This window comes from Nerophis ophidion, linkage group LG07, assembly GCF_033978795.1.
Source record: "Nerophis ophidion isolate RoL-2023_Sa linkage group LG07, RoL_Noph_v1.0, whole genome shotgun sequence".
In the NCBI taxonomy this organism is placed as follows: domain Eukaryota; kingdom Metazoa; phylum Chordata; class Actinopteri; order Syngnathiformes; family Syngnathidae; genus Nerophis; species Nerophis ophidion.
In genome coordinates this window covers 4130769-4156555 of record NC_084617.1, presented here as the reverse complement: position 1 = coordinate 4156555, position 25787 = coordinate 4130769, and the positions used below count along the sequence as shown (strand labels likewise).

General features: G+C 43.1%; 1 protein-coding gene across 1 annotated transcript in view; it reads left to right on the top strand.

Annotated features, from left to right (window-relative positions):
* The window catches only part of LOC133555812 (protein shisa-8-like), a 188336-nt gene that overhangs the window by 6142 nt on the left and 156407 nt on the right, over positions 1 to 25787 (top strand). Inside the window, exon 2 of the mRNA XM_061905208.1 lies at positions 1711 to 2324. Coding sequence (XP_061761192.1) covers positions 1780 to 2324 — 545 coding nt within the window. The 5' untranslated portion in view covers positions 1711 to 1779. The remainder of the gene's footprint in view (positions 1 to 1710; positions 2325 to 25787) is intronic.

Genomic DNA, 25787 nt, shown 5'->3' with positions numbered 1-25787 from the left:
ATAGTGGATCTAACATAATAGTGTGAGAGTCCAATTCAAAGTGGATCTAACATAATAGTGAGAGTCCAGTCCATAGTGGATCTAACATAATAGTGAGAGTCCAGTCCATAGTGGATCTAACATAATAGTGAGAGTCCAGTCCATAGTGGATCTAACATAATAGTGAGAGTCCCGTCCATGGTGGATCTAACATAATAGTGAGAGTCCAGTCCATAGTGGATCTAACATAATAGTGTGAGTCCAGTCCATAGTGGATCGAACATAATAGTGTGAGAGTCCAGTCCATAGTGGATTTAACATAATAGTTAGAGAGTACAGTCCATAGTGGATCTAACATAATAGTATGAGAGTCCAGTCCATAGTGGATCTAACATAATAGTGAGAGTCCAGTCCATAGTGGATCTAACATAATAGTGTGAGAGTCCAGTCCATAGTGGATCTAACATAATAGTGTGAGAGTCCAGTCCATAGTGGATCTAACATAATAGTGTGAGAGTCCAGTCCATAGTGGATCTAACATAATAGTGAGAGTCCAGTCCATAGTGGATCTAACATAATAGTGAGAGTCCAGTCCATAGTGGATTTAACATAATAGTAGGAGTCCAGTCCATAGTGGATCTAACATATTAGTGAGAGTCCAGTCCACAGTGGATCTAACATAATAGTGTGAGAGTCCAGTCCATAGTGGATCTAACGTAATAGTGAGAGTCCAGTCCATAGTGGATCTAACGTAATAGTGAGAGTCCAGTCCATAGTGGATCTAACGTAATAGTGATAGTGAGGCCAACCGGTGGTGGGGTTACTACGACGTATTGTTGCCAAACAGCTCGATTTTTGTGGAAATTATCGGAAAATCAAGACAGCCATGACATTATGTTCTTTACAAGTGTATGTACACTTTCGAGCATGTATATATATATATATATATATATATATATATATATATATATATATATATATAGGTTAGTTGTGTACCACCTTCGAGACGATTGTTCCCAAAACCTTTGATTGACGTACTGGGTTTACAACCTCAAAAGTTTTATCTTCTACTGTGGGATAAATTCTGGGAAATGTATTTATTTCACTCACTTGTATTTATTTCACTCACTTTTTCCACTGCCTTGATGCCAATGTAGTCCCTTTGTAATATTAATAATAATAATAATAGATTTTATTTGTAAAAAGCACTTTACATTGAGCAAACAACCTCAAAGTGCTACAGTGTATTAAAATTAATGATAATAATAATAATAATAAAGATAATAACAAATAAATAGAAATAAAACCTAGAACAGCCTAATAGCTAGAACTTGTATGCATATATCTATAAAAAGGCTTTTTTTAAAAGAAGGGTTTTTCAGCCTTTTTTTAAAAGCAATTACAGTCTATGGTGCCCTCAGGTGGTCAGGCAGAGCGTTCCACAGACTGGGGGCGGCGGAGCAGAAAGCCCGGTCTCCCATAGTTTGTAGCTTAGTCCTTGGAGGTTGGAGGAGGTTAGCCTGTTTGGAACGGAGGTGTTGTGTGGAGGATTTGGGGGTGAGTAGTTCTTTGAGGTAGTTCTGGTGGTAATGGTAATTCAGTGGTTGTATGTGTCATGCATAGTGACGCTCTCTCGCTGCATGATCCATTAGATTTCACAAATTGATCATGCAGGTGCGATGAATATTTGTAACTTTGTATTTATTTCTGTTTCTTTCCCCCCAAATCTAGGAGCATTAATGTTGGGTGTGTCTGTAACGATTACACATCGCTGAGGCATCCCGAGACCAAGCATCCAAGATGTCTTCCCACATGTTGGTCAGCTTCTCAGTGGCCCTTTTTCTGGCTTTGACCCGGCTGGGCGGACTAAACCATCAAGTTCTGGCCCAAGCTCCTCCAAACAACCAGACGACTGAGCGATCGCTGTTACCAGAGGCTGCCCTGCCAACACCAACTCCCAACAAAGAGGACCAAACAGTCCCAGGCGGGGCCAACCGGTGCTGGGGTTACTACGACGTCATGGGCCAGTGGGACCCGCCCTTCAACTGCAACGCCGGGATCTATAGCTTCTGCTGCGGTTCTTGCTTCTACCGCTTCTGCTGCCAAGCCAAAATCCACAGTTTGGATCAGACTTCCTGTTCCAACTACGACACGCCTGTCTGGGCAAACACAGGGCGACCGGCGGACCCTGTCACGGAGGTTCAACAGGAGCCGGACCGCGACCAAACCCATATGATCGTGTATATTATCTGTGGCGTGGTGGCCATCATGGTGCTCATTGGGATTTTCACCAAGCTGGGGCTGGAGAAGAGCCAAGGAGGACAGACGGACATGACCAATTCCAGGTACATTTTTCATTTGATCAGTTTCTGATTGTTTCACATTTCTAGGACAAACTAAGAGAAGCTAAATGTGGCATCAGTTTTGCTGCACTGGTCACAATAGTTCTTAAATTCTTACTGCCACAGAAGGGTCCACATTGAATACAAATGTGCGAAAGAATCAAATTGTTACAGATCTCAATCTTGTCATTGTACCTCGTAAGACTGAGCACCCTCATTTTCATAAATATAAGCCGCATCCAACAATTTGTTGGAACAAATTGGCCCGACAAGTCTATAAGCTGCAGGTGTGCACATTGAAACATGAAATATTTACACAGGCGCTTGGGTTCATTCTCAGATTTTAAAAAAGACCGCAGAAAAGTAGTCTACCGGAAAAGTCATTGAGTGCAGTCTTAGTCCTTCGCCTTCTGCCTTTCGGCGTCTGTTACTGGTGGATTTACGTGACCGTTTTGGCCGCTTGTACCCGTGATCTTGTCCCTGTGGTCATAGCCCAAAGCTCATGACCAAAGGGGAGGATGGGAACCTAGATCGACCGGTAAATTGAGAGCTGAGCCGGATCGATACAGCGTCCGCATTACTGAAGACGCCACACCAATCCGCCTGTCGATCTCACCAGCCACTCTTCCCTCACTCGTGAACAAGACTCCGAGGTACTTGAACTCCTCCACTTGGGGCAGGGTCTCCTCCCCAACCCGGGGATGGCACTCCACCCTTTTCCGGGTGAGAACCTTGTCCTTTCTGTCATAGCCCAAAGCTCATGACCATAGGTGAGGATGAGAACCTAGATCGACCGGTAAATTGAGAGCTGAGCCGGATCGATACAGCGTCCGCATTACTGAAGACGCCACACCGATCCGCCTGTCGATCTCACCATCCACTCTTCCCTCACTCGTGAACAAGACTCCTAGGTACTTGAACTCCTCCACTTGGGGCAGGGTCTCCTCCCCAACCCGGAGATGGCACTCCACCCTTTTCCAGGCGAGAACCTTGTCCTTTCAGTCATAACCCAAAGCTCATGACCATAGGAGAGGTCGGGAACGTATATGGACCGGTAAATTGAGAGATTGTCTTCCGGCTCAGCTCCTTTTTACCACAATGGATCGATACAGCATCCGCATTACTAAAGACGCCGCACGGATCCGCCTGTCGATCTCACGATCCACTCTTCCCTCACTCTTGAACAAAACTCCTCTGTACTTGAACTCCACCACTTGGGGCAGGGTCTCCCCCCCAACCCGGAGATGGCACTCCACCCTTTTCCGGGTGAGAACCTTGTCCTTTCGGTCATAGCCCAAAGCTCATGACCATAGGTGAGGATGAGAACCTAGATCGACCGGTAAATTGAGAGCTGAGCCGGATCGATACAGCGTCCGCATTACTAAAGACGCCGCACGGATCCGCCTGTCGATCTCACGATCAACTCTTCCCTCACTCTTGAAAAAAACTCCTCTGTACTTGAACTCCTCCACTTGGGGCAGGATCTCCTCCCCAACCCGGAGATGGCACTCCACCCTTTTCCAAGCGAGAACCTTGTCTTTTCGGTCATAACCCAAAGCTCATGACCATAGGACAGGTCGGGAACGTAGATCAACCGGTAAATTGAGATTGTCTTCCGGCTCAGCTCCTTTTTACCACAACAGATCGATACAGCGTCCGCATTACTGAAGACGCCGCACCGATCCGCCTGTCCATCTCACGATCCACTCTTCCCTCACTCTTGAACAAAACTCCTCTGTACTTGAACTCCTCCACTTGGGGCAGGGTCTCCTCCCCAACCCGGAGATGGCACTCCACCCTTCTCCGGGCGAGAACTTTGTTTTTCGGTCATAACCCAAAGCTCATGACCATAGGACAGGTCGGGAACGTAGATCGACCGGTAAATTGAGAGCTTTGCTGTCCGGCTCAGCTCCTTCCTCTGGCCAGGATTTTCATCTCTCACTGGATCGGTTCGCAGTCGAGTGTGAAGCGACTGGGATGAGAATCAGCACCTCCAAGTCAGAGTCCATGGTTCTCGCCCGGAAAAGGGTGGAGTGCCATCTCCGGGTTGGGGAGGAGACCCTGCCCCAAGTGGAGGAGTTCAAGTACCTGTCGATCTCACCATCCACTCTTCCCTCACTCTTGGACAAGACTCCGAGGTACTTGAACTCCTCCACTTGGGGCAGGGTCTCCTCCCCAACCCGGGGAGATGGCACTCCACCCTTTTCCTTGCGAGAACCATGGACTCGGACTTGTACTTGACATCGTTGTATGTCACACATCTAACAATGTTAATTGAATGACAAGCATGACACACTTTAACAACAACAGTTTACAACTTTTAGTGGTAGCAGAACAGCTACTGTCAACAACCTGTGATCTGATTGGATATCGCAACTGTCTATCAACTGTATGTGCCCGTTCACTTAAAGTGCACGGACCCTGCGTTGGGGATGCTAAGCTATGTAACTTTGACACAGCTGCATGTCTAAAGATTGTACTCGTGTGGAAGATTCCTTCAAAACTTTGACCGGTTCTATTGTCTTTAGCTTTTTTGTTTACATAGATTGGCTTTATCTTGTGCATTTCATTGTTTTTTTCTCTATGATGACGGTGAGTCCATAACTCGCTAAATGACCAACTGAATGATTGTCTGAGTTTATTATAATGTGACCCGTTGCTATTTCAGATCTCTAATGTGTTGTTTATTTGTGGTTGTGAGGCTTGTGAAATCCATGAATTAGCTGCGGCATTGTGTAAAGTGCGTGGTTCAGCTGGATATATTCTCAAAGGACAATACTATGAAATAAAACTTGGATAATTTAATTTAATCAATGGTTGAAAAGCAGTGTGACTTTACCGTTCTCTGAAATGAAGGGAACACAAAACCAACAACATCCGAATAAATGCTACAAAAGTCCAAGCTGTTTGCTGTCTGTGCCAGCAGTTGATCTGCCACAACTGTATCCAGATTCTCACCGAATCTCTTATTTAGCTCGTGCAATATTTTGTGGGAGGCACCGCGATGGCACAGAGGTTAGTTAATAGCATTTTATGTATTCACATGTTTAATATCTACATGTTATTTACCTACATGTTTAATATCTACATGTTATCTACCTACAAGTTTAATATCTACATGTTATCTACCTACATGTTTAATATCTACATGTTATGTATTCACAAGTTTAATATCTACATGTTATCTACCTACATGTTTAATATCTACATGTTATCTACCTACATGTTTAATATCTACATGTTATCTACCTACATGTTTAATATCTACATGTTATCTACCTACATGTTTAATATCTACATGTTGTCTACCTACATGTTTAATATCTACATGTTATGTATTCACATGTTTAATATCTACATGTTATGTATTCACATGTTTAATATCTACATGTTATCTACCTACATGTTTAATATCTACATGTTATCTACCTACATGTTTAATATCTACGTGTTATGTACCTACATGTTTAATATTTGAATCAATCAATCAATCATCCATCCATTTACTACCGCTTGGGGGTGGCGGGGGACGCTGGTGCCCATCTCGGCTACAATCAGGCGGAAGGCTGGGTACACCCTGGACAAGATGCCACCTCATCACAGATCAATCAATCGTTCAATGTTTATTTATATAGCCCTAAATCACAAGTGTCTCAAAGGGCTGCACAAACCACAACGACATCCTCGGTAGAGCCCACATAAGGGCAAGGAAAAACTCAACCCCAGTGGGACGTCGGTACATGTTATGTACACACATGTTGTTAGTTTTGAAGTCCAAATACCTCCATATTGTACTTTTCACAATCTCTTTATTAGCCAGTAGAAATTGAGTTTTTATTGTTAGTTTTGAAGTCCAAATACCTCCGTATTATACTTCACAACAGTCTTTATTAACCAGTAGAATTTTTATTTCTTATTGTTACTTTTGAAATCCAAATACCTCCATATTGTACTTCACACTGTCTTTATTAACTAGTAGAAATGTAGTTTTTATAGCTACTTTTGAAGTCCGAACCCCTCCATATTTTATTTCACACTGTGAACAACTCGCACCGTCTTCTTGCGGGTTCCGTGGACCACCCAGGAAGGACATGACTTTGAGCAGGTTTAGACTTCTCTATTCATCCAAATAAGACAAGGTTTTTTTTGCGTGGTGCTTTTCAGCTTCTGCCACGCTCTCACCGCTGGCTCCTCCGTGTAGCTTTTCAGCCGGCCACGTCGTTTTTGTCTGCCTTTCGCTCTCGCTCTCTGCTGCTCGTGTTGTCGTCTCTCCCTCTTGTTCCTTCCTTGTTTCTCCACCTCTCTCCACGACGTCCACGGCTGCCGCCCCTTTTAAAAGTGCGAGAAGATTCATTAATTGTATACAGGTGTGCAATCCGTTTGTGGGGTTGATCCCGGCACGCCCCGCCTCGCCGCTCGCTCGCCATTTCTGCCTCCTCGCCGCCATCTTGGGCGGGACTCTGTCGAACTGTCGGCTCCGCCTCTCTACACACACCATCTTTATTAACTAGTAGAATTGTAGTTTTTATTGTTAGTTTTGAAGTCCAAATACCTCCATATTGTACTTTTCACAATGTTTTTATTAGCCAGTAGAAATTGAGTTTTTATTGTTAGTTTTGAAGTCCAAATACCTCCATATTATACGTCACACTAACTTCATTACCCGGTAGAATTGTAGTTATTATTGTTGGTTTTGAAGTCCATATACCTCCGTATTATACTTCACAACAGTCTTTATTAACCAGTAGAATTTGAATTTCTTATTGTTAGTTTTGAAGTCCAAATACCTCTCCATATTGTACTTCACACCCTCTTTATTAACCAGTAGAATTGTAGTTTTTATAGTTACTTTTGAAGTCCAAACCCCTCCATATTTTATTTCACACTGTGAACGACTCGCACCATTTTCTTGTGGGTTCCATGGACCACCCAGGAAGGACATGACTTTGAGCAGGTGTAGACTTCTTGATTTATCCAAATAAGACAATTTTTTTTTGCGTGGCGCTTTTCAGCTTCACCGCTAGCTCCTCCCTGTAGCTTTTCAGCTTTTTGTCTGCCTTTCGCTCTCGCTCTCTGCTGCTCGTGTTGTCGCCTCTCCCTCTTGTTCCTTCCTTGTTTCTCCACCTCTCTCCCCAACGTCCACGGCTGCCGCCCCTTTTAAAAGTGCGAGAGGATTCATTAATTGTATCCAGGTGCGCGATCCGTTTGTGGGGTCGCTCCCGGCACGCCCCGCCTCGCCGCTCGCTCGCCATTTCCACCTCCTCGCCGCCATCTTGGGCGGGACTCTGTCGGACCGTCGGCTCCGCCTCTCCACACACACCATCTTTATTAACCAGTAGAATTGTAGTTTTTATTGTTAGTTTTGAAGTCCAAATACCTCCATATTGTACTTTTCACAATCTTTTTATTAGCCAGTAGAAATTGAGTTTTTATTGTTAGTTTTGAAGTCCAAATACCTCCATATTGTACTTCACACCCTCTTTATTAACTAGTAAAATTATAATTTTTGTTGATAGTTTTGAAGTCCAAATACCTCCATATTGTACTTTTCACAATCTCTTTATTAGCCAGTAGAAATTGAGTTTTTATTGTTAGTTTTGAAGTCCAAATACCTCCATATTGTACTTCACACTAACTTCATTAACCGGTAGAATTGTAGTTATTATTGTTGGTTTTGAAGTCCATATACCTCCATATTATACTTCACAACAGTCTTTATTAACCAGTAGAATTTGAATTTCTTATTGTTAGTTTTGAAGTCCAAATACCTCCATATTGTACTTCACACCCTCTTTATTAACCAGTAGAATTGTAGTTTTTATAGTTACTTTTGAAGTCCAAACCCCTCCATATTTTATTTCACACCGTGAACGACTCGCACCGTCTTTTTGCGGGTTCCATGGACCACCAAGGAAGGACATGACTTTGAGCAGGTGTAGACTTCTTTATTTATCCAAATAAGACACGTTTTTTGCGTGGTGTTTTTCAGCTTTATTTTCAGCTCCTGCCACGCTTCCGCCTCCTCGCCGCCATCTTGGGCGGGACTCTGTCGGACCGTCGGCTCCGCCTCTCCACACACACCATCTTTATTAACCAGTAGAATTGTAGTTTTTATTGTTAGTTTTGAAGTCCAAATACCTCCATATTATACGTCACACTAACTTTATTAACCGGTAGAATTTTTATTTCTTATTGTTACTTTTGAAATCCAAATACCTCCATATTGTACTTCACACCCTCTTTATTATCTAGTAGAAATATAGTTTTTATAGCTACTTTTGAAGTCCAAACCCCTCCATATTTTATTTCACACTGTGAACGACTCGCACCGTCTTTTTGCGGGTTCCATGGACCACCAAGGAAGGACATGACTTTGAGCAGGTGTAGACTTCTTTATTTATCCAAATAAGACACGTTTTTTGCGTGGTGTTTTTCAGCTTTATTTTCAGCTCCTGCCACGCTTCCGCCTCCTCGCCGCCATCTTGGGCGGGACTCTGTCGAACCGTCGGCTCCGCCTCTCCACACACACCATCTTTATTAACCAGTAGAATTGTAGTTTTTATTGTTAGTTTTGCAGTCCAAATAACTTAGGTAATATAATTCCATTGTCATACTGATACATGCAGTATGTGTTTATCATTATAAAACAACTATAGAAAACCACAGATCTTTGCTCTAGACCTTCTCAAATTCTGCACGTCTATCCGGAATGTTTTGCTTTCTTGGAGGACTAAAGTCAACACGAGGATCCTGTGCAGCATTGTTGTGCCGGCATAGCGGTTTCACATTGAAGCCGGATTGATTGCTGTGACACAACTGTGACTCTGCCAATGTTTGGCCTCTAGTGAACGATCCGAATTTTTGGATGGGTGGAATATTGAGCGGATCTGCCTGGAGCGGAGCCAAGGCTTCATTCTAGTGCGAGGACAAGCGAGACAGAGTGTGTGTCAGTGTGTTGGCAGCCACCAGCCGGAGAAGGATGGCACCATCCTTTAAAATGCCCTCATTACTGGGGGGGTGGAGACGGGCGGGATAAACACCTGACATCAGCACTTATTCATCACCTTGCATGATGGACCCTGCCGGCTTTCGATCCACCAATGTGTTGACATAAGCAATACTTGAGGAATTAGCTCGAATTTCAATCGCCCGTCCAAATTCACGTGAGGCCTTCGTCTCGATTGTTTCAGAAAACACAATAACTGCCAGGAGAGCCCGGAATTCTGGTTTTATTTTCCCTTCAATCGTGCAACGTGTCTTTTTCTGCGTCTCTGTCCCTCAGCAGCACCCCCAACTCCAACTACTCGTCTCATCACGGCTGCTGCTAATAGAGGCAACAGGTGATTAGATAACAAGGCCCACCTGGGCCATCTACGCACCTGTCGCTGTCTTCGAGGCCGGTCCTGGCACACCCCGTTCCGCGGCAGAACCACACGCCACGCCCCCTCCACATATTCGTATTAGCAGGACAGATGCTTACCCAAAACAAAGCTATGTCGGTAATTACTCACAATGTAGTAACATCCTCCCCCAAAAAACTGGAAATAGTTGTCCATAGATAGATAGATGGATGGATGGATGGATGGATGGATGGATAGATAGATAGATAGATAGATAGATAGATAGATAGATAGATAGATAGATAGATAGATAGATAGATAGATAGATAGATAGATAGATAGATAGATCCTGTTCTGGCTCCCTGTAATGTTTGATCCTGTTCTGTCTCCCGGAAATGTTTGATACTGATCCGTCTCCCTGTAATGTTTGATCCGGTTCTGGCTCCCTGTAATGTTTGATCTTGTTCTGTCTCCCTGTCATGGTTGATCCTGTTCTGTCTCCCTGTAATGTTTGATCCTGTTCTGTCTCCCTGTCATGCTAGATCCTGTTCTGTCTCTCTGTAATGTTAGATCCTGTTCTGGCTCCCTGTAATGTTTGATCCTGTTCTGTCTCCCTGTAATGTTAGATCCTGATCTGTCGCCCTGTAATGTTAGATCCTGTTCTGTCTCCCTGTAATGTTTGATCCTGTTCTGTCTCCCTGTGATGTTTGATCTTGTTCAGTCTCCCTGTAATGTTTGATCCTGTTCTGTCTCCCTGTAATGTTTGATCCTGTTCTGTCTCCCTGTGATGTTTGATCTTGTTCAGTCTCCCTGTAATGTTTGATCCTGTTCTGTCTCCCTGTCATGGTTGATCCTGTTCTGTCTCCCTGTGATGTTTGATCTTGTTCAGTCTCCCTGTAATGTTAGATCCTGTTCTGTCTCCCTGTAATGTTTGATCCTGTTCTGTCTCCCTGTAATGTTTGATCCTGTTCTGTCTCCCTGTGATGTTTGATCTTGTTCAGTCTCCCTGTAATGTTTGATCCTGTTCTGTCTCCCTGTCATGCTAGATCCTGTTCTGTCTCCCTGTCATGTTACATCCTGTTCTGTCTCCATGTAATGTTTGATCCTGTTCTGTCTCCCTGTAATGTTACACCCCGTTCTGTCTCCCTGTAATGTTTGATCCTGTTCTGTCTCCCTGTAATGTTACATCCTGTTCTGTCTCCCTGTAAGGTTAGATCCTGTTCTGTCTCCCTGTAATGTTACATCCTGTTCTGTGTCCCTGTAATGTTTGATCCTGTTCTGTCTCCCTGTAATGTTACATCCTGTTCTGTCTCCCTGTAATGTTACATCCTGTTCTGTGTCCCTGTAATGTTTGATCCTGTTCTGTCTCCCTGTAATGTTACACCCCGTTCTGTCTCCCTGTAATGTTTGATCCTGTTCTGTCTCCCTGTAATGTTTGATCCTGTTCTGTCTCCATGTAATGTTTGATCCTGTTCTGTCTCCCTGTGATGTTTGATCTTGTTCAGTCTCCCTGTAATGTTTGATCCTGTTCTGTCTCCATGTAATGTTGGATCCTGTTCTGTTTCCCTGTAATGTTAGATCCTGTTCTGTCTCCCTGTGATGTTTGATCTTGTTCAGTCTCCCTGTAATGTTTGATCCTGTTCTGTCTCCCTGTGATGTTTGATCTTGTTCAGTCTCCCTGTAATGTTTGATCCTGTTCTGTCTCCCTGTAATGTTAGATCCTGTTCTGTCTCCCTGTAATGTTACATCCTGTTTTGTCTCCCTGTAGTGTTTCATCCTGTTCTGTGTCCCTGTAATGTTTGATCCTGTTCTGTCTCCCTGTAATGTTTGATCCTGTTCTGTCTCCCTGTAATGTTACATCCTGTTCTGTCTCCCTGTAATGTTAGATCCTGTTCTGTCTCCCTGTAATGTTAGATCCTGTTCTGTCTCCCTGTCATGGTTGATCCTGTTCTGTCTCCCTGTGATGTTTGATCTTGTTCAGTCTCCCTGTAATGTTTGATCCTGTTCTGTCTCACTGTAATGTTAGATCCTGTTCTGTCTCCCTGTAATGTTAGATCCTGATCTGTCTCCCTGTAATGTTGGATCCTGTTCTGTCTCCCTGTAATGTTAGATCCTGTTCTGTCTCCCTGTGATGTTTGATCTTGTTCAGTCTCCCTGTAATGTTAGATCCTGTTCCGTCTCCCTGTAATGTTTGATCCTATTCTGTCTCCCTGTAATGTTAGATCCTGTTCTGTCTCCCTGTAATGTTTGATCCTGTTCTGTTTCCCTGTAATGTTACATCCTGTTCCGTCTCCCTGTAATGTTAGATCCTGTTCTGTCTCCCTGTAATGTTTGATCCTGTTCTGTCTCCCTGTCATGTTTGATCCTGTTCTGTCTCCCTGTCATGTTTGATCCTGTTCTATCTCCCTGTCATGTTTGATCCTGTTCTGTCTCCCTGTAATGTATAGCCTGTTCTGTCTCCCTGTAATGTTAGATCCTGTTCTGTCTCCCTGTAATGTTACATCCTGTTCTGTCTCCCTGTAATGTTTGTCTGCTCTTGAACGGGACTGTGCTGAAAATGTTAATTTCCCCTCGGGGATTGTTGAAAGTATTTCTGATTGGGTGTGCACGTGCGGGTGTGTTTGTGCCGTGTGTGTTGCTGGACAACATCAATCTAAGCATAAAGCTGTTAAGGTGGTAATGTCCTGAAGCTTTGGGACAGGCAATCACAACAGTCAGCGGTGCAATGATGAACAGCCCCAAACAGCGTTTATTACTCCCTCCACTGCACTGCTCCTCACCTCCCAAGTGTTTTCTTGTCCTGCGCAGATTCCAGCTGCACACATCAATTCAAATGCAATCATAGTCTCTGGACATCATTAAGCACATCCAAGTAATACCGGATTTTTTTTGTTGAAATGTATTGTTTATATACTGATATCATACTAGATATTGACCGTATCGACATTTGGACGGAACACCCCTCCTTTACATCGAAACTTTCACTTTTTTGTGTCATCCTGTTCCGTGTGTTTAACCTTTCCTCCTGGAACAAACTGTGTTTGTTTTCCGCCCTGGTGGCGAGTACCAGTATCTGAGAAGCGGTTTCACACTGTGGATAGACGATGCATTCCTTGCTGCTTGTTTTCTAATGAGAGCCGGGGTTCTGGCGAGACACGCACCCTCCAGGAATTCATCCAACTCCTGCACGTGTGTAGTGAAGTGAATTGTGAATTATATTTATATAGCGCTTTTTCTCTAGTGACTCAAAGCGCTTTACATAGTGAAACCCAATATCTAAGTTACATTCAAACCAGTGTGGGTGGCACTGGGAGCAGGTGGGTAAAGTGTCTTGCCCAAGGACACAACAGCAGTGACTAGGATGGCAGAAGCAGGAATCGAACCTGCAACCCTCAAGTTGCTGGCACGGCCGCTCTACCAACCGAGCTAAACCGCCCCGTAGCAAAGAACATGGAAATGACATTGCGTCTACATTTGTTTCAAATGAGTACAATCTTTATCTAATTTCGAAAAATCCATCCGTCCATCTTCTTCTGCTTTTCCGAGGTCAGGTCGCGGGGGCAGCAGCCTAAGCAGGGAAGCCCAGACTTCATCCAGTTCTTCCCGGGGGATTGCATATTATTTATTTTATCCAAGGTGATTAACAGTTATTGTGAAACTGCCGTTTCAATAAAAGTAGGTCCGACAGACAGTGACACTCACTAACTAAACCTTCAATCAATCAATCAATCAATCAATCAATCAATCAATCAATCAATCAATCAATCAATCAATCAATCAATCAATCAATCAATCAATCAATCAAATCAATCAATCAATCAATCAATCAATCAATCAATCCACCAATCAATCAATCAATCAATAAATCAATCAATCAATCAATCAGTCAATCAATCAATCAATGATTAATTATGTAGCCCTGTAGTTGGTTGTTCGGACCACCACACACTGCCAGGAGAGCCAGGAATTTCAGGGTATAACACTGTTTTATTTTCAGCAAAGTGTCTTTGCCTGCTGCAGCTCCAATCCCGACTACTAGTCTCATGACGGCTGCTGCTAATGAAGGCGACGGGTGATTAGATAACAAGGCCTACCTGGGCCATCTACGCACCTGTCGCTGTCTTCGAGGCCGGTTCTGGCAACACCCCATTCCGTGTCAGGCCCGCAGGCCACGCCCCACCTCAACTAGAACTAAAACAAGAGTGTCTCAAAAGGCTGCACAAGCATCAGAGTTAATTTGCGAAAAGTTATTGTTTAATATGCATTCAAGATCATAGTTTTTTACATCAAAGCTGCATTATTATATTTTCACAATGTACATATATGCCAAACAATTAATTTGGACATATTTTTTATTTATTTTTATTGTATTCATTTATTTTTATTGTATTTATTTATTCATTTTTATTAATCAATCCAACCAAATGATACACAATAATACCATAATAATACAATTTAAAAAGCAATATTCAAAATAGCAATAAACAGAGCAATTGAGAGGACACACAAACATGACACAAAACAATCCAAAAGTAGTCAAACAAAAATGAATAGTATCAACAACAGTATCAATGTTAAGAATTACAACAAAGCAGTGATTAAGCCATTTCTAAAAAGCATTAATAAAACATTAAAAAAATATATTTTTTTGAATTAATATTTGTATTATTTATTTATTTTTATGTATTATGTGTCTGGTATTTTCATGTGTATGTTCCAAAAATAATATGGGAGAAACACAATTAAGATTTATCTTACAACAGAGTCCAAGGTACACATTTGTGGGATTTAAATTGTAAAGGAAAGTGTCATAAAGCAATTATAAAAGTACAAAAGTGTCAGAAAATGTGAAATTTACTTAGAATTTAACAATAAAAAGTCATCATTTGACAAGACTGTTGACTGTTGAGGTTTTTGTAAACAATAAATAAAATGCTTAAAATTCCGGGCCATTTGTATGATTTGGGTTGTTTAAATAACTTACTATTAAATAATGCATCAATAGTTGCAGCCCTAAGAGGAGAATAATGATAAATAACTCAAATGTTAAGTCGATTTTATGCTAATTACTACAAACCCCGTTTCCATATGAGTTGGGAAATTGTGTTAGATGTAAATATAAACAGAATACAATGATTTGCAAATCCTTTTCAAGCCATATTTAGTTGAATATGCTACAAAGACAACATATTTGATGTTCAAACTCATAAACTTTATTTTTTTTTTGCAAATAATAATTAACTTAGAATTTCATGGCTGCAACACGTGCCAAAGTAGTTGGGAAAGGGCATGTTCACCACTGTGTTACATCACCTTTTCTTTTAACAACACTCAATAAACGTTTGGGAACTGAGGAAACTAATTGTTGAAGCTTTGAAAGTGGAATTCTTTCCCATTCTTGTTTTATGTAGAGCTTCAGTCCTTCAACAGTCCGGGGTCTCCGCTGTCCTATTTTACGCTTCATAATGCGCCACACATTTTCCATGGGAGACAGGTCTGGACTGCAAAGTACCCGCACTCTTTTTTTACGAAGCCGCGCTGTTGTAACACGTGCTGAATGTGGCTTGGCATTGTGTTGCTGAAATAAGCAGGGGCGTCCATGAAAAAGACGGCGCTTGGATGGCAGCATATGTTGTTCCAAAACCTGTATGTACCTTTCAGCATTAATGGTGCCTTCACAGATGTGTAAGTTACCCATGCCTTGGGCACTAATGCACCCCCATACCATCACACATGCTGGCTTTTCAACTTTGCGTCGATAACAGTCTGGATGGTTTACTTCCCCTTTGATCCGGATGACACGATGTCGGATATTTCCAAAAACAATTTGAAATATGGACTCGTCAGACCACAGAACACTTTTCCACTTTGCATCAGTCCATCTTAGATGAGCTCGGGCCCAGCGAAGCCGACAACGTTCCTGGGTGTTGTTGATAAATGGCTTTCGCTTTGCATAGTAGAGCTTTAACTTGCACTTACAGATGTAGCGACCAAATGTAGTTACTGACAGTGGTTTTATGAAGGGTTCCTGAGCCCATGTGGTGATATCCTTTACACACCGATGTCTGTTTTTGATACTGAGGGATCAGCCTTTCTCAACGAGCTATTGCAAGGAATTTAGAGGGGTTTTTACAGGCGGTAGAGGGTAAAATCCCTAAATTCCGTGGAATAGCTCGTTGAGAAATGTTGTTCTAAAACTGTTCGACAATTTGCGTACAAAGTGGTGACCCTCACCCCATCCTTGTTTGTGAATTACTTAGCGGTCAAAAATTTTTGTAGATGGCTGCCAAAGTGAAACTGCGACCAGCAACATCAACCCCGTCATGCCCGAGGACAGGTGCTTTTCAAACAGAGTATAGTACAGTTTTTCATTCATTAGTAGCAGTTTCTCAATCACTTCCTGTGGCCGTTTGAGTGTCAGCGCCACCCGGCTGCTGAAAACATGTTTGTGTTCTTGACTTACGCTGATTGCGTCACCCTGAGGATTCTAAATAAAGAAAAAATGACTTCACAGATGGAAACCAAGTTGATGCTTTTCCAAAAAAGCTATAAGTGTTAAAATAATTTCCCTGATGTACTCAATTCTTTGATGGTGCAACACTCGAGAAATTACATTTCCTGTCTCCCGACATAATAATTATGATGAATATTTCCTTCATCCTCCCGCAGGGATAAAGTGATAATGATTATGGTGTATTTCCCCCCTTGTGTCTCGACTCTTTGAAACTCGCCCACTCCGACTATGCAAACACACACAATATATTCATCGTGGGGGAAAAAAGTGAGTCATGCTTTTGTTTTAGAAACACCAAACATGTTGAAAACAATAGAACAGATGTGACAGTGGGGCAGAAGGAGGCACATTTTAGCGACACTTGCATTGTTATGTTAGCCCTCGTGCTAACATCACACTCATACTTGCCAACATTGAGACCTCCTAGTTCGGGAGGTGGGGGGCGTTGTCGGGGGTGGGGCGAGGGGCGTGGTTGGGGTGGGGCTAAGAGGGGAGGAGTATATTTACAGCTATGCATCCATCCATTTCTACCGCTTTTTCCCTTTGGGGTGCGCTGGTGCCTATCTCAGCTACAATCGGGCGGAAGGCGGGGTACGCCCTGGACAAGTCCCCCCCACTCATCGCAGTATATGTAGAAATCTTTATAATTGATACACTTGTGTATTTTTCAACAAGTTTTTAGTTATTTTTGTATCTTTTTTTCCGAATAGTTCAAGAAAGACCACTACAAATGAGCAATATTTTACACTGTTATACAATTTAATAAATCAGAAACTGATGACATAGTGCTGTATTTTACTTTTTTTTCAACCAAAAATGCTTTGCTCTGATTAGGGGGTACTTGAATTAAAAAATGTTCACGGGGGGGGGGTACATCTCTGAAAAAAGGTGAGAACCACTGCTCTAAAAGCCGTAGATGTTATTGTCACATATGCATGCACAGTAGATGGCAGTATTGTCCTGTTTAAGAGTGTCACAACATTGCTGTTTACGGCAGACGAACTGCTTTACGGTAGACGAAAACGTGACTGCTGTTGTTGTGTGTTGTTACCGTGCTGGGAGGACATTAATGAAACTGCCCAACAATAAAGCCATATAAGAAACCAAGAACTCTCCCACGATCATTCTACTTAAACAAGTTGAAAAACTTATTGGGGTGTTACCATTTAGTGGACAATTGTACGGAATATGTACTGAACTGTGCAATCTACTAATAAAAGTATCAATCAATCAATCATTTAAAGTAATAACGTCATTGGGCAGACACTCTGTTTATATTGTGGGAAAGCGGACGTGAAAACATTCTGTCGTCACGTCACTCGGGTCTGCAAGGAGCTGGAGGGGGCGTGGCCTCCAGCTCTGCCTGAATTTTGGGAGATTTTCTGGAGAAAATTTGTCCTGGGAGGTTTTCGGGAGAGGCGCTGAATTTCGGGAGTCTCCCGGAAAATCCGTGAGGGTTGGCAAATATGATCACACTCACATTTTAAACACCAACATCATTCTACAGTAGCCTACAGTATGCCAGGGTTGGTAGCACACTTGCCAACCCTCCCAATTCCCCCGGGAGACTCCCGAATTTCAGTGCCCCTCCCGAAAATCTCTCGGGGCAACCATTGTCCCGAATTTCTCCCGATTTCCACCCGGATGATTTGATGATTATAATAAAAATGATGATTTTTATTATAATATTGCCAAAATTCTACCGGTAGGCATGGTGTTCCTGGCTTTAAAGACCTCACTTTTTTCTCCTCCAAACATATTGCTGGGTATTGTGGCCAAACAGCTCCATTTTTGTTTCATCCGACCGCAAAACCTTCCTCCAGAAGGTCTTATCTTCGTCCATGTGGTGTCAACTGTGATGTACTGCCACTCTTTCAGGCCAGAAAGAGAGAGAAAAAAAAGAAGAGAGCGCACTGTGACGTTTACCATCCATTAATCACTTCCTGTACTTTGCAGAATACAAAGCAGCTTGGCGTGAGAAATGTTTTGTTCCAGCGGAATATCAGCAAATATATCAACAGCATCCGCCTGCATGATAAATCCCTTTTAGAAGCAAACATGTCCTGTGTGTCGTCGTCCAACTTGGCTTCCGTTTGCACTTCTTGTGGTCCCGGTGATGATGTTGTTCCAGTGGGGATTGACGTTGTCTGCAAGTCTTCCTGACAGAAAATCAACCGTGTATAGGGAGCTGTTTGCTGAAGCATGCACCATTTTGACGCTTGATGCGCCATACAGCCTCCCAACTATCTACACATCTCTCCAGTTAAAGCCAGACTGTGGAGGATTTTAACACACTAGGATACAAATATAGTCGTGGTTAAAAGTTTGCATAGACTTGTAAAGACCATAATGTCATTTCTGTCTTGAGTTTAGAATAATTCGTACAAATTTTCTCCCGAAATTCAGGCGGAGCTGGAGGCCACGCCCCCTCCAGCTCCACGCAGACCTGAGTGACGTGTCGACGGCCTGTTTTCACGCCCGCTTTCCCACAATATAAAGAGCGTGTCTGCCCAACGACGTTATAACTGTAGAATGATCGAGGGCGACTTATTGGTTTCTTGTTGTTAGGCAGTTTCATTAACGTCCTCCCAGCGCGGTAACAACACACAACAACAGCAGTCACGTTTTCGTCTACCGTAAGGCAGTTCGTCTGCCGTAAACAGCAATGTTGTGACACTCTTAAACAGGACAATGCTGCCATCTACTGTACATGCATATGGTTCGAAAAGGATGGACAATTCAACCCTTAACTCAATAATGAGTAGATGAGTGTTATGTGTGTGTAAATGTGTAAATATTTAAGTTCAGTCCATAGTGGATCTAACATAATAGTATGAGAGTCCAGTCCATAGTGGATCTAACATAATAGTATGAGAGTCCAGTCCATAGTGGATCTAACATATTAGTGAGAGTCCAGTCCATAGTGGATCTAACATAATAGTGAGAGTCCAGTCCATAGTGGATCTAACATACTAGTGTGAGTGTCCAGTCCATAGTGGATCTAACATAATAGTGTGAGAGTCCAGTCCATGGTGGATCTAACATAATAGTGAGAGTCCAGTCCATAGTGGATCTAACATAATAGTGTGAGAGCCCAGTCCATAGTGGATCTAACATAATAGTGTGAGAGTCCAGTCCATAGTGGATCTAACATATTAGTGGGAGTCCAGTCCATAGTGGATCAAACATAATAGTGAGAGTCCAGTCCATAGTGGATCTAACATAATAGTGTGAGAGTCCAGTCCATAGTGGATCTAACATAATAGTGTGAGAGCCCAGTCAATAGTGGATCTAACATAATAGTGAGAGTCCAGTCCATAGTGGATCTAACATAATAGTGTGAGAGTCCAGTCCATAGTGGATCTAACATAATAGTGTGAGAGTCCAGTCCATAGTGGATCTAACATATTAGTGAGAGTCCAGTCCATAGTGGATCTAACATAATAGTGAGAGTCCAGTCCATAGTGGATCTAACATAATAGTGAGAGTCCAGTCCATAGTGGATCTAACATAATAGTGTGAGTCCAGTCCATAGTGGATCTAACATAATAGTGAGAGTCCAGTCCATAGTGGATCTAACATAATAGTGTGAGAGTCCAGTCCATAGTGGATCTAACATAATAGTGTGAGAGTCCAGTCCATAGTGGATCTAACATAATAGTGAGAGTCCAGTCCATAGTGGATCTAACATAATAGTGTGAGAGTCAAGTCCATAGTGGATCTAACATAATAGTGTGCGAGTCAAGTCCATAGTGGATCTAACATAATAGCGAGAGTCCAGTCCATAGTGGATCAAATATAATAGTGAGAGTCCAGTCCATAGTGGATCTAACATAATAGTGAGAGTCCAGTCCATAGTGGATCTAACATAATAGTGTGAGAGTCCAGTCCATAGTGGATCTAGCATATTAGTGGGAGTCCAGTCCATAGTGGATCTAACATAATAGTGAGAATCCAGTCCATACTGGATCTAACATAAAAAGAAAACAAATTTGGGGTCTATTTAAAAGCTAGAGGATACAAATGAGTTTTAAAATGAGACTTAAATGCTTCTACTAAGGTAACATCTCCAACTGTTACCGGGAGGACATTCCAGGGTCTTGGAGCCCTAAGAGAAATCAACACGTCAAAGTCAAGTCCCGACACAAGAAAGACAAAGTGAGGGCTAAATTGAAGAAAGAGATCCTGATAGCTCGCCCTTGAGCTGGAATGGCGACAATATCGTCCTCCCTGAGGGCGGAGTGGAATAATGCTGAAATATGAGCGTGGAAGACAAAGGACAGAGGACGCCAGCTTCCTCATTTCTTCAAGTCAGCCATGATGCTGGAAACACAACTCACCTCCTCTCCAATCCATCACCTTGTCTCCCGTCTCTCTCTAAAGTCTTCTTCTGCTCACACGACTGTACAGTCTGCCTATGTTCTGTAATATATAGATAGTCATGTGTACTTTAATACAACTGCATGTTTACCAATAAACTGTATGCCACTTGGCTGCTGAAAGATACACTGCATCGCCAAAAGTATTTGGCCACCTATTTTGACTCACATATAAACTTGAAGTGCCATCCCATTCCTAACCCATAGGGCTCAATTTTGAAACTATTACAACTCTTCTGGAAAAGGCTGTCCACAAGGTTGCCGAGTGTCTTTAAAGGATTTTTCCACCATTCTTCCAAAAGCGCTCTCAGTCGCCGTTCAAATTCATCCCGAAAGGTGTTTTATCGGGTTCAGGTCAGGACTCTGTGCAGGCCAGTCAAGTTCATCCACGCCAGACTCTGCCATCCATGTCTTTATGGACCTGGCTTTGTGCACGGGTGCACAGTCATGTTGGAAGAGGAAGGGGCCCGCTCCAAACTGTTCCCACAAGGTTGGGAGACGTGGAATTGTCCTAGTTCACTGGAACTAAGGAACCAAGCCAAACCCCTGGAAAAAAAACTCAACTAAATTTCACATTCGGCACAATGCAGTCCGAAATGTAGCGTTCTCCTGGCAACCTTCAAACATAAACTGGTCCATCAGATTGGAAAAGTGTGATTCATCACTCCAGAGAAGCTCTAGAGTCCAGTGGCGACATCCTTTACACCACTGCATCCCACACTTTGCCTTGGACTTGGTGATGTATGACTTAGATGCAGCTGCCCGGCCATGGAAACCCATTCCATGAAGCTCTCTGCGTACCGTACGTGGGCTAATTGGACGGTCACGTGAAGTTTGGAGCTCTGACTGTGCAGAAAGTCTTTGCACTATGCGCTTCAGCATGTGCAGACCCCCTCTCTGTCAGTTTACGTGGCCTACCACTTGGTGGCTGAGTTGCTGTTGTTCCCAAATTTCACTTTTCTTATACTAAAGTTGACTTTGGAATATTTAGGAGCGAGGAAATTTTACCACTGGATTTGTTGCACATCCTATGACAGTTCCACGCTGGAAACCACTGATTTGATACACCTGTGGCCCAGGCCAAGCAACTAGAATTCCACGCTGGAAACTACTGAAAGTAGCCCATTCTTTGTAGAAACAGTCTTGATTTGATACACCTGTGGCCCGGGCCAAGCAACTAGAATTCCACGCTGGAAACCACTGAAAGCGGCCCATTCTTTGTAGAAACAGTCCTGATTTGATACACCTGTGGCCCGGGCAAAGCAACTAGAATTCCACGCTGGAAACCACTGAAAGCGGCCCATTCTTTGTAGAAACAGTCTTGATTTGATACACCTGTGGCCCGGGCCAAGCAACTAGAATTCCACGCTGGAAACCACTGAAAGCGGCCCATTCTTTGTAGAAACAGTCCTGATTTGATACACCTGTGGCCCGGGCCAAGCAACTAGAATTCCACGCTGGAAACCACTGAAAGCGGCCCATTCTTTGTAGAAACAGTCTTGATTTGACACACCTGTGGCCCAGGCCGAGCAACTAGAATTCCACGCTGGAAACCACTGAAAGCGGCCCATTCTTTGTAGAAACAGTCCTGATTTGATACACCAGTGGCCCGGGCCAAGCAACTAGAATTCCACGCCGGAAACCACTGAAAGCGGCCCATTCTTTGTAGAAACAGTCCTGATTTGATACACCTGTGGCCCACAACTAGAATTCCACGCTGGAAACCACTGAAAGCGGCCCATTCTTTGTAGAAACAGTCTTGATTTGATACACCTGTGGCCCGGGCCAAGCAACTAGAATTCCACGCTGGAAGCCACTGAAAGCGGCCCATTCTTTGTAGAAACAGTCCTGATTTGATACACCTGTGGCCCACAACTAGAATTCCACGCTGGAAACCACTGAAAGCGGCCCATTCTTTGTAGAAACAGTCCTGATTTGATACACCAGTGGCCCGGGCCAAGCAACTAGAGTTTCACGCTGGAAACCACTGAAAGCGGCCCATTCTTTGTAGAAACAGTCTTGATTTGATACACCTGCGGCCCGGGCCAAGCAACTAGAATTCCACGCTGGAAACCACTGAAAGCGGCCCATTCTTTGTAGAAACAGTCTTGATTTGATACACCTGTGGCCCGGGCCAAGCAACTAGAATTCCACGCTGGAAACCACTGAAAGCGGCCCATTCTTTGTAGAAACAGTCCTGATTTGATACACCTGTGGCCCGGGCCAAGCAACTAGAATTCCACGCTGGAAACCACTGAAAGCGGCCCATTCTTTGTAGAAACAGTCCTGATTTGATACACCTGTGGCCCGGGCCAAGCAACTAGAATTCCACGCTGGAAACCACTGAAAGCGGCCCATTTTTTGTAGAAACAGTCTTGATTTGACACACCTGTGGCCCAGGCCGAGCAACTAGAATTCCACGCTGGAAACCACTGAAAGCGGCCCATTCTTTGTAGAAACAGTCCTGATTTGATACACCTGTGGCCCAGGCCAAGCAACTAGAATTCCACGCTGGAAACCACTGAAAGCGGCCCATTCTTTGTAGAAACAGTCTTGATTTGATACACCTGTGGCCCGGGCCAAGCAACTAGAATTCCACGCTGGAAACCACTGAAAGCTGGTAGATGTGAGAAGGGAAAGACACCAGGATAGACAAACGAGGACAACATATGGCCAGGTGTTGCTTTCATCTCCATTTTTAATGCTGTTTTTCTACGCATGTTATGATCCGACAGGTCTCTAGAAACCACATGAATTATTGAGTGTAAAATATGCTACCCAAGTTTTTCATGCCTTTTAGTCCTGACTACCACATACTGTAGTAGTGTGTGAGGATGACTACATGGTAGTCACTTCAAAAATACAATGTTTACAATCAAACATTGAGGAATAATTTCATAGTACAAACCCCGTTTATATATGAGCTCCAGCTCGTGGTGCCCAAGGGGAACATTATCACAATTTCAAAAGGGTTAAAAACAATAAAAATCAGTTCCCAGTGGCTTATTGTATTTTTTGAAGTTTTTTTCCAAATTTTACCGGTCTCGGAATATCCCTAAATAAAGCTTTAAAGTGCCTTATTTTCGCCATCTTCGAATCTACCATCCATTTCCCTGTGACGTCACACAGTGCCGCCAATGTAAACAAACAATGGGAATACCACAGCAAGATATAGCGACATTAGCTCGGATTCAAACTCGGATTTCAGCGACTTAAGCGATTCAACAGATTACGCATGTATTGAAACGGATGGTTGGAGTATGAAAGTATTGAAGAAGAAACTGAAGCTATTGAGCGAATTCATAGTCATAGCATGGCCGAATAGCTGCGTTAGCATCGCCGGTAAAATGTGCGGACCAAACGATCAGGACTTTCGCATCTTGTGACACTGGAGCAACTTAAATCCGTCGATTGGTAAGTGTTTGTTTCGCATTAAAAGTGGTTGGAAGGAAACGTAATATAGTTGCAAATGCATCTGCAGGTTATCCATACATCTCTGTGCCATGTCTGCTTTAGCACCGCCGGTAAATAGCTTGTTAGCATCGATTAGCTGGCAGTCATGCCGCGACCAAATATATGTGATTAGCACATAAGTCAACAACATCAACAAAACTCACCTTTGTGATTTCGTTGACTTTATCGTTGCAAATGCATCTACAGGTTATCAATACATCTCTTTGCCATGTCTTCTTTAGCACCGCCGGTAAATAGCAGGTTAGCGTCGATTAGCGTAGCATGTTAGCATCGACTAGCTGGCAGTCACGCCGCCACCAAATATGTCTGATTAGCAAATGAGTCAACATCAACAAAACTCACCTTTGTGATTTCGTTGAGTTTATCGTTGCAAATGCATCTGCAGGTTATCCATACATCTCTGTGCCATGTCTGCTTTAGCACCGCTGGTAAATAGCATGTTAGCATCGATTAGCTGGCAGGCAACATCAACAAAACTTACCTTTGTGATTACTGTGACTTTATCGTTACAAATGCATCTGCAGGTTATCAATACGTCTCTGTGCCATGTCTGCTTTAGCACTGCCGGTAAATAGCATGTTAGCGACAATTAGCGTAGAATGTTAGCATCGATTAGCTGGCAGTCACACCGCGACCAAATATGTCTGATTAGCAAATAAGTCAACAACATCAACAAAACTCACCTTTGTGATTTCGTTGACTTTATCGTTGCAAATGCATCTGCAGGTTATCCATACATCTCTGTGCCATGTCCGCTTTAGCACCGCCGGTAAATAGCATGTTTGTATCGATTAGCTGGCAGTCAACATCAACAAAACTTACCTTTGTGATTACTGTGACTTTATCGTTACAAATGCATCTGCAGGTTATCAATACGTCTCTGTGCCATGTCTGCTTTAGCACCGCCGGTAAATAGCATGTTAGCGTCGATTAGCATAGCATGTTAGCATCGATTAGCTGGCAGTCACGCCGTGACCAAATATGTCTGATTAGCAAATAAGTCAACATCAACAAAACTCACCTTTGTGATTTCGTTGACTTTATCGTTGCAAATGCATCGGCAGGTTATCCATACATCTCTGTGCCATTTCTGCTTTAGCACCGCCGGTAAATAGCATGTTAGCGTCGATTAGCGTAGCATGTTAGCATCGATTAGCTGGCAGTCACGCCGCGACCAAATATGTCTGATTAGCAAATAAGTCAACATCAACAAAACTCACCTTTGTGAATTCGTTGAATTTATTATTGCAAATGCATCTGCAGGTTATCCATACATCTCTGTGCCATGTCTGTCATCGCCGGTAAAATGTGGAGACACTCTGGCACATTCAATGGGGGTCTGGCGGCAGACACTTTGGCATCTTGGGGCCAGTGGTGCAACTTGAATCCCTCCCTGTTAGTGTTGTTACACCCTCCGACAACACACCGACGAGGCATGATGTCTCCAAGGTTCCAAAAAATAGTCGAAAAAAACGGAAAATAACAGAGCTGAGACCCGGTGTTTGTAATGTGTTGAAAATGAAAATGGCGTCACATTCTGACGTCATCACCTCCAGCGCGATAAACAGAAAGGCCTTTAATTCGCCAAAATTCACCCATTTAGAGTTCGGAAATCGGTCCAAAATATATATGGTCTTTTTTCTGCACCATCAAGGTATATATTGACGCTTACATAGGTCTGCTGATAATGTTCCCCTTTAAATGTGCTTCAAAGAGAGTTTTGTAAGTAGAGCATAAAGAGGAAGATAATGACGAAGGT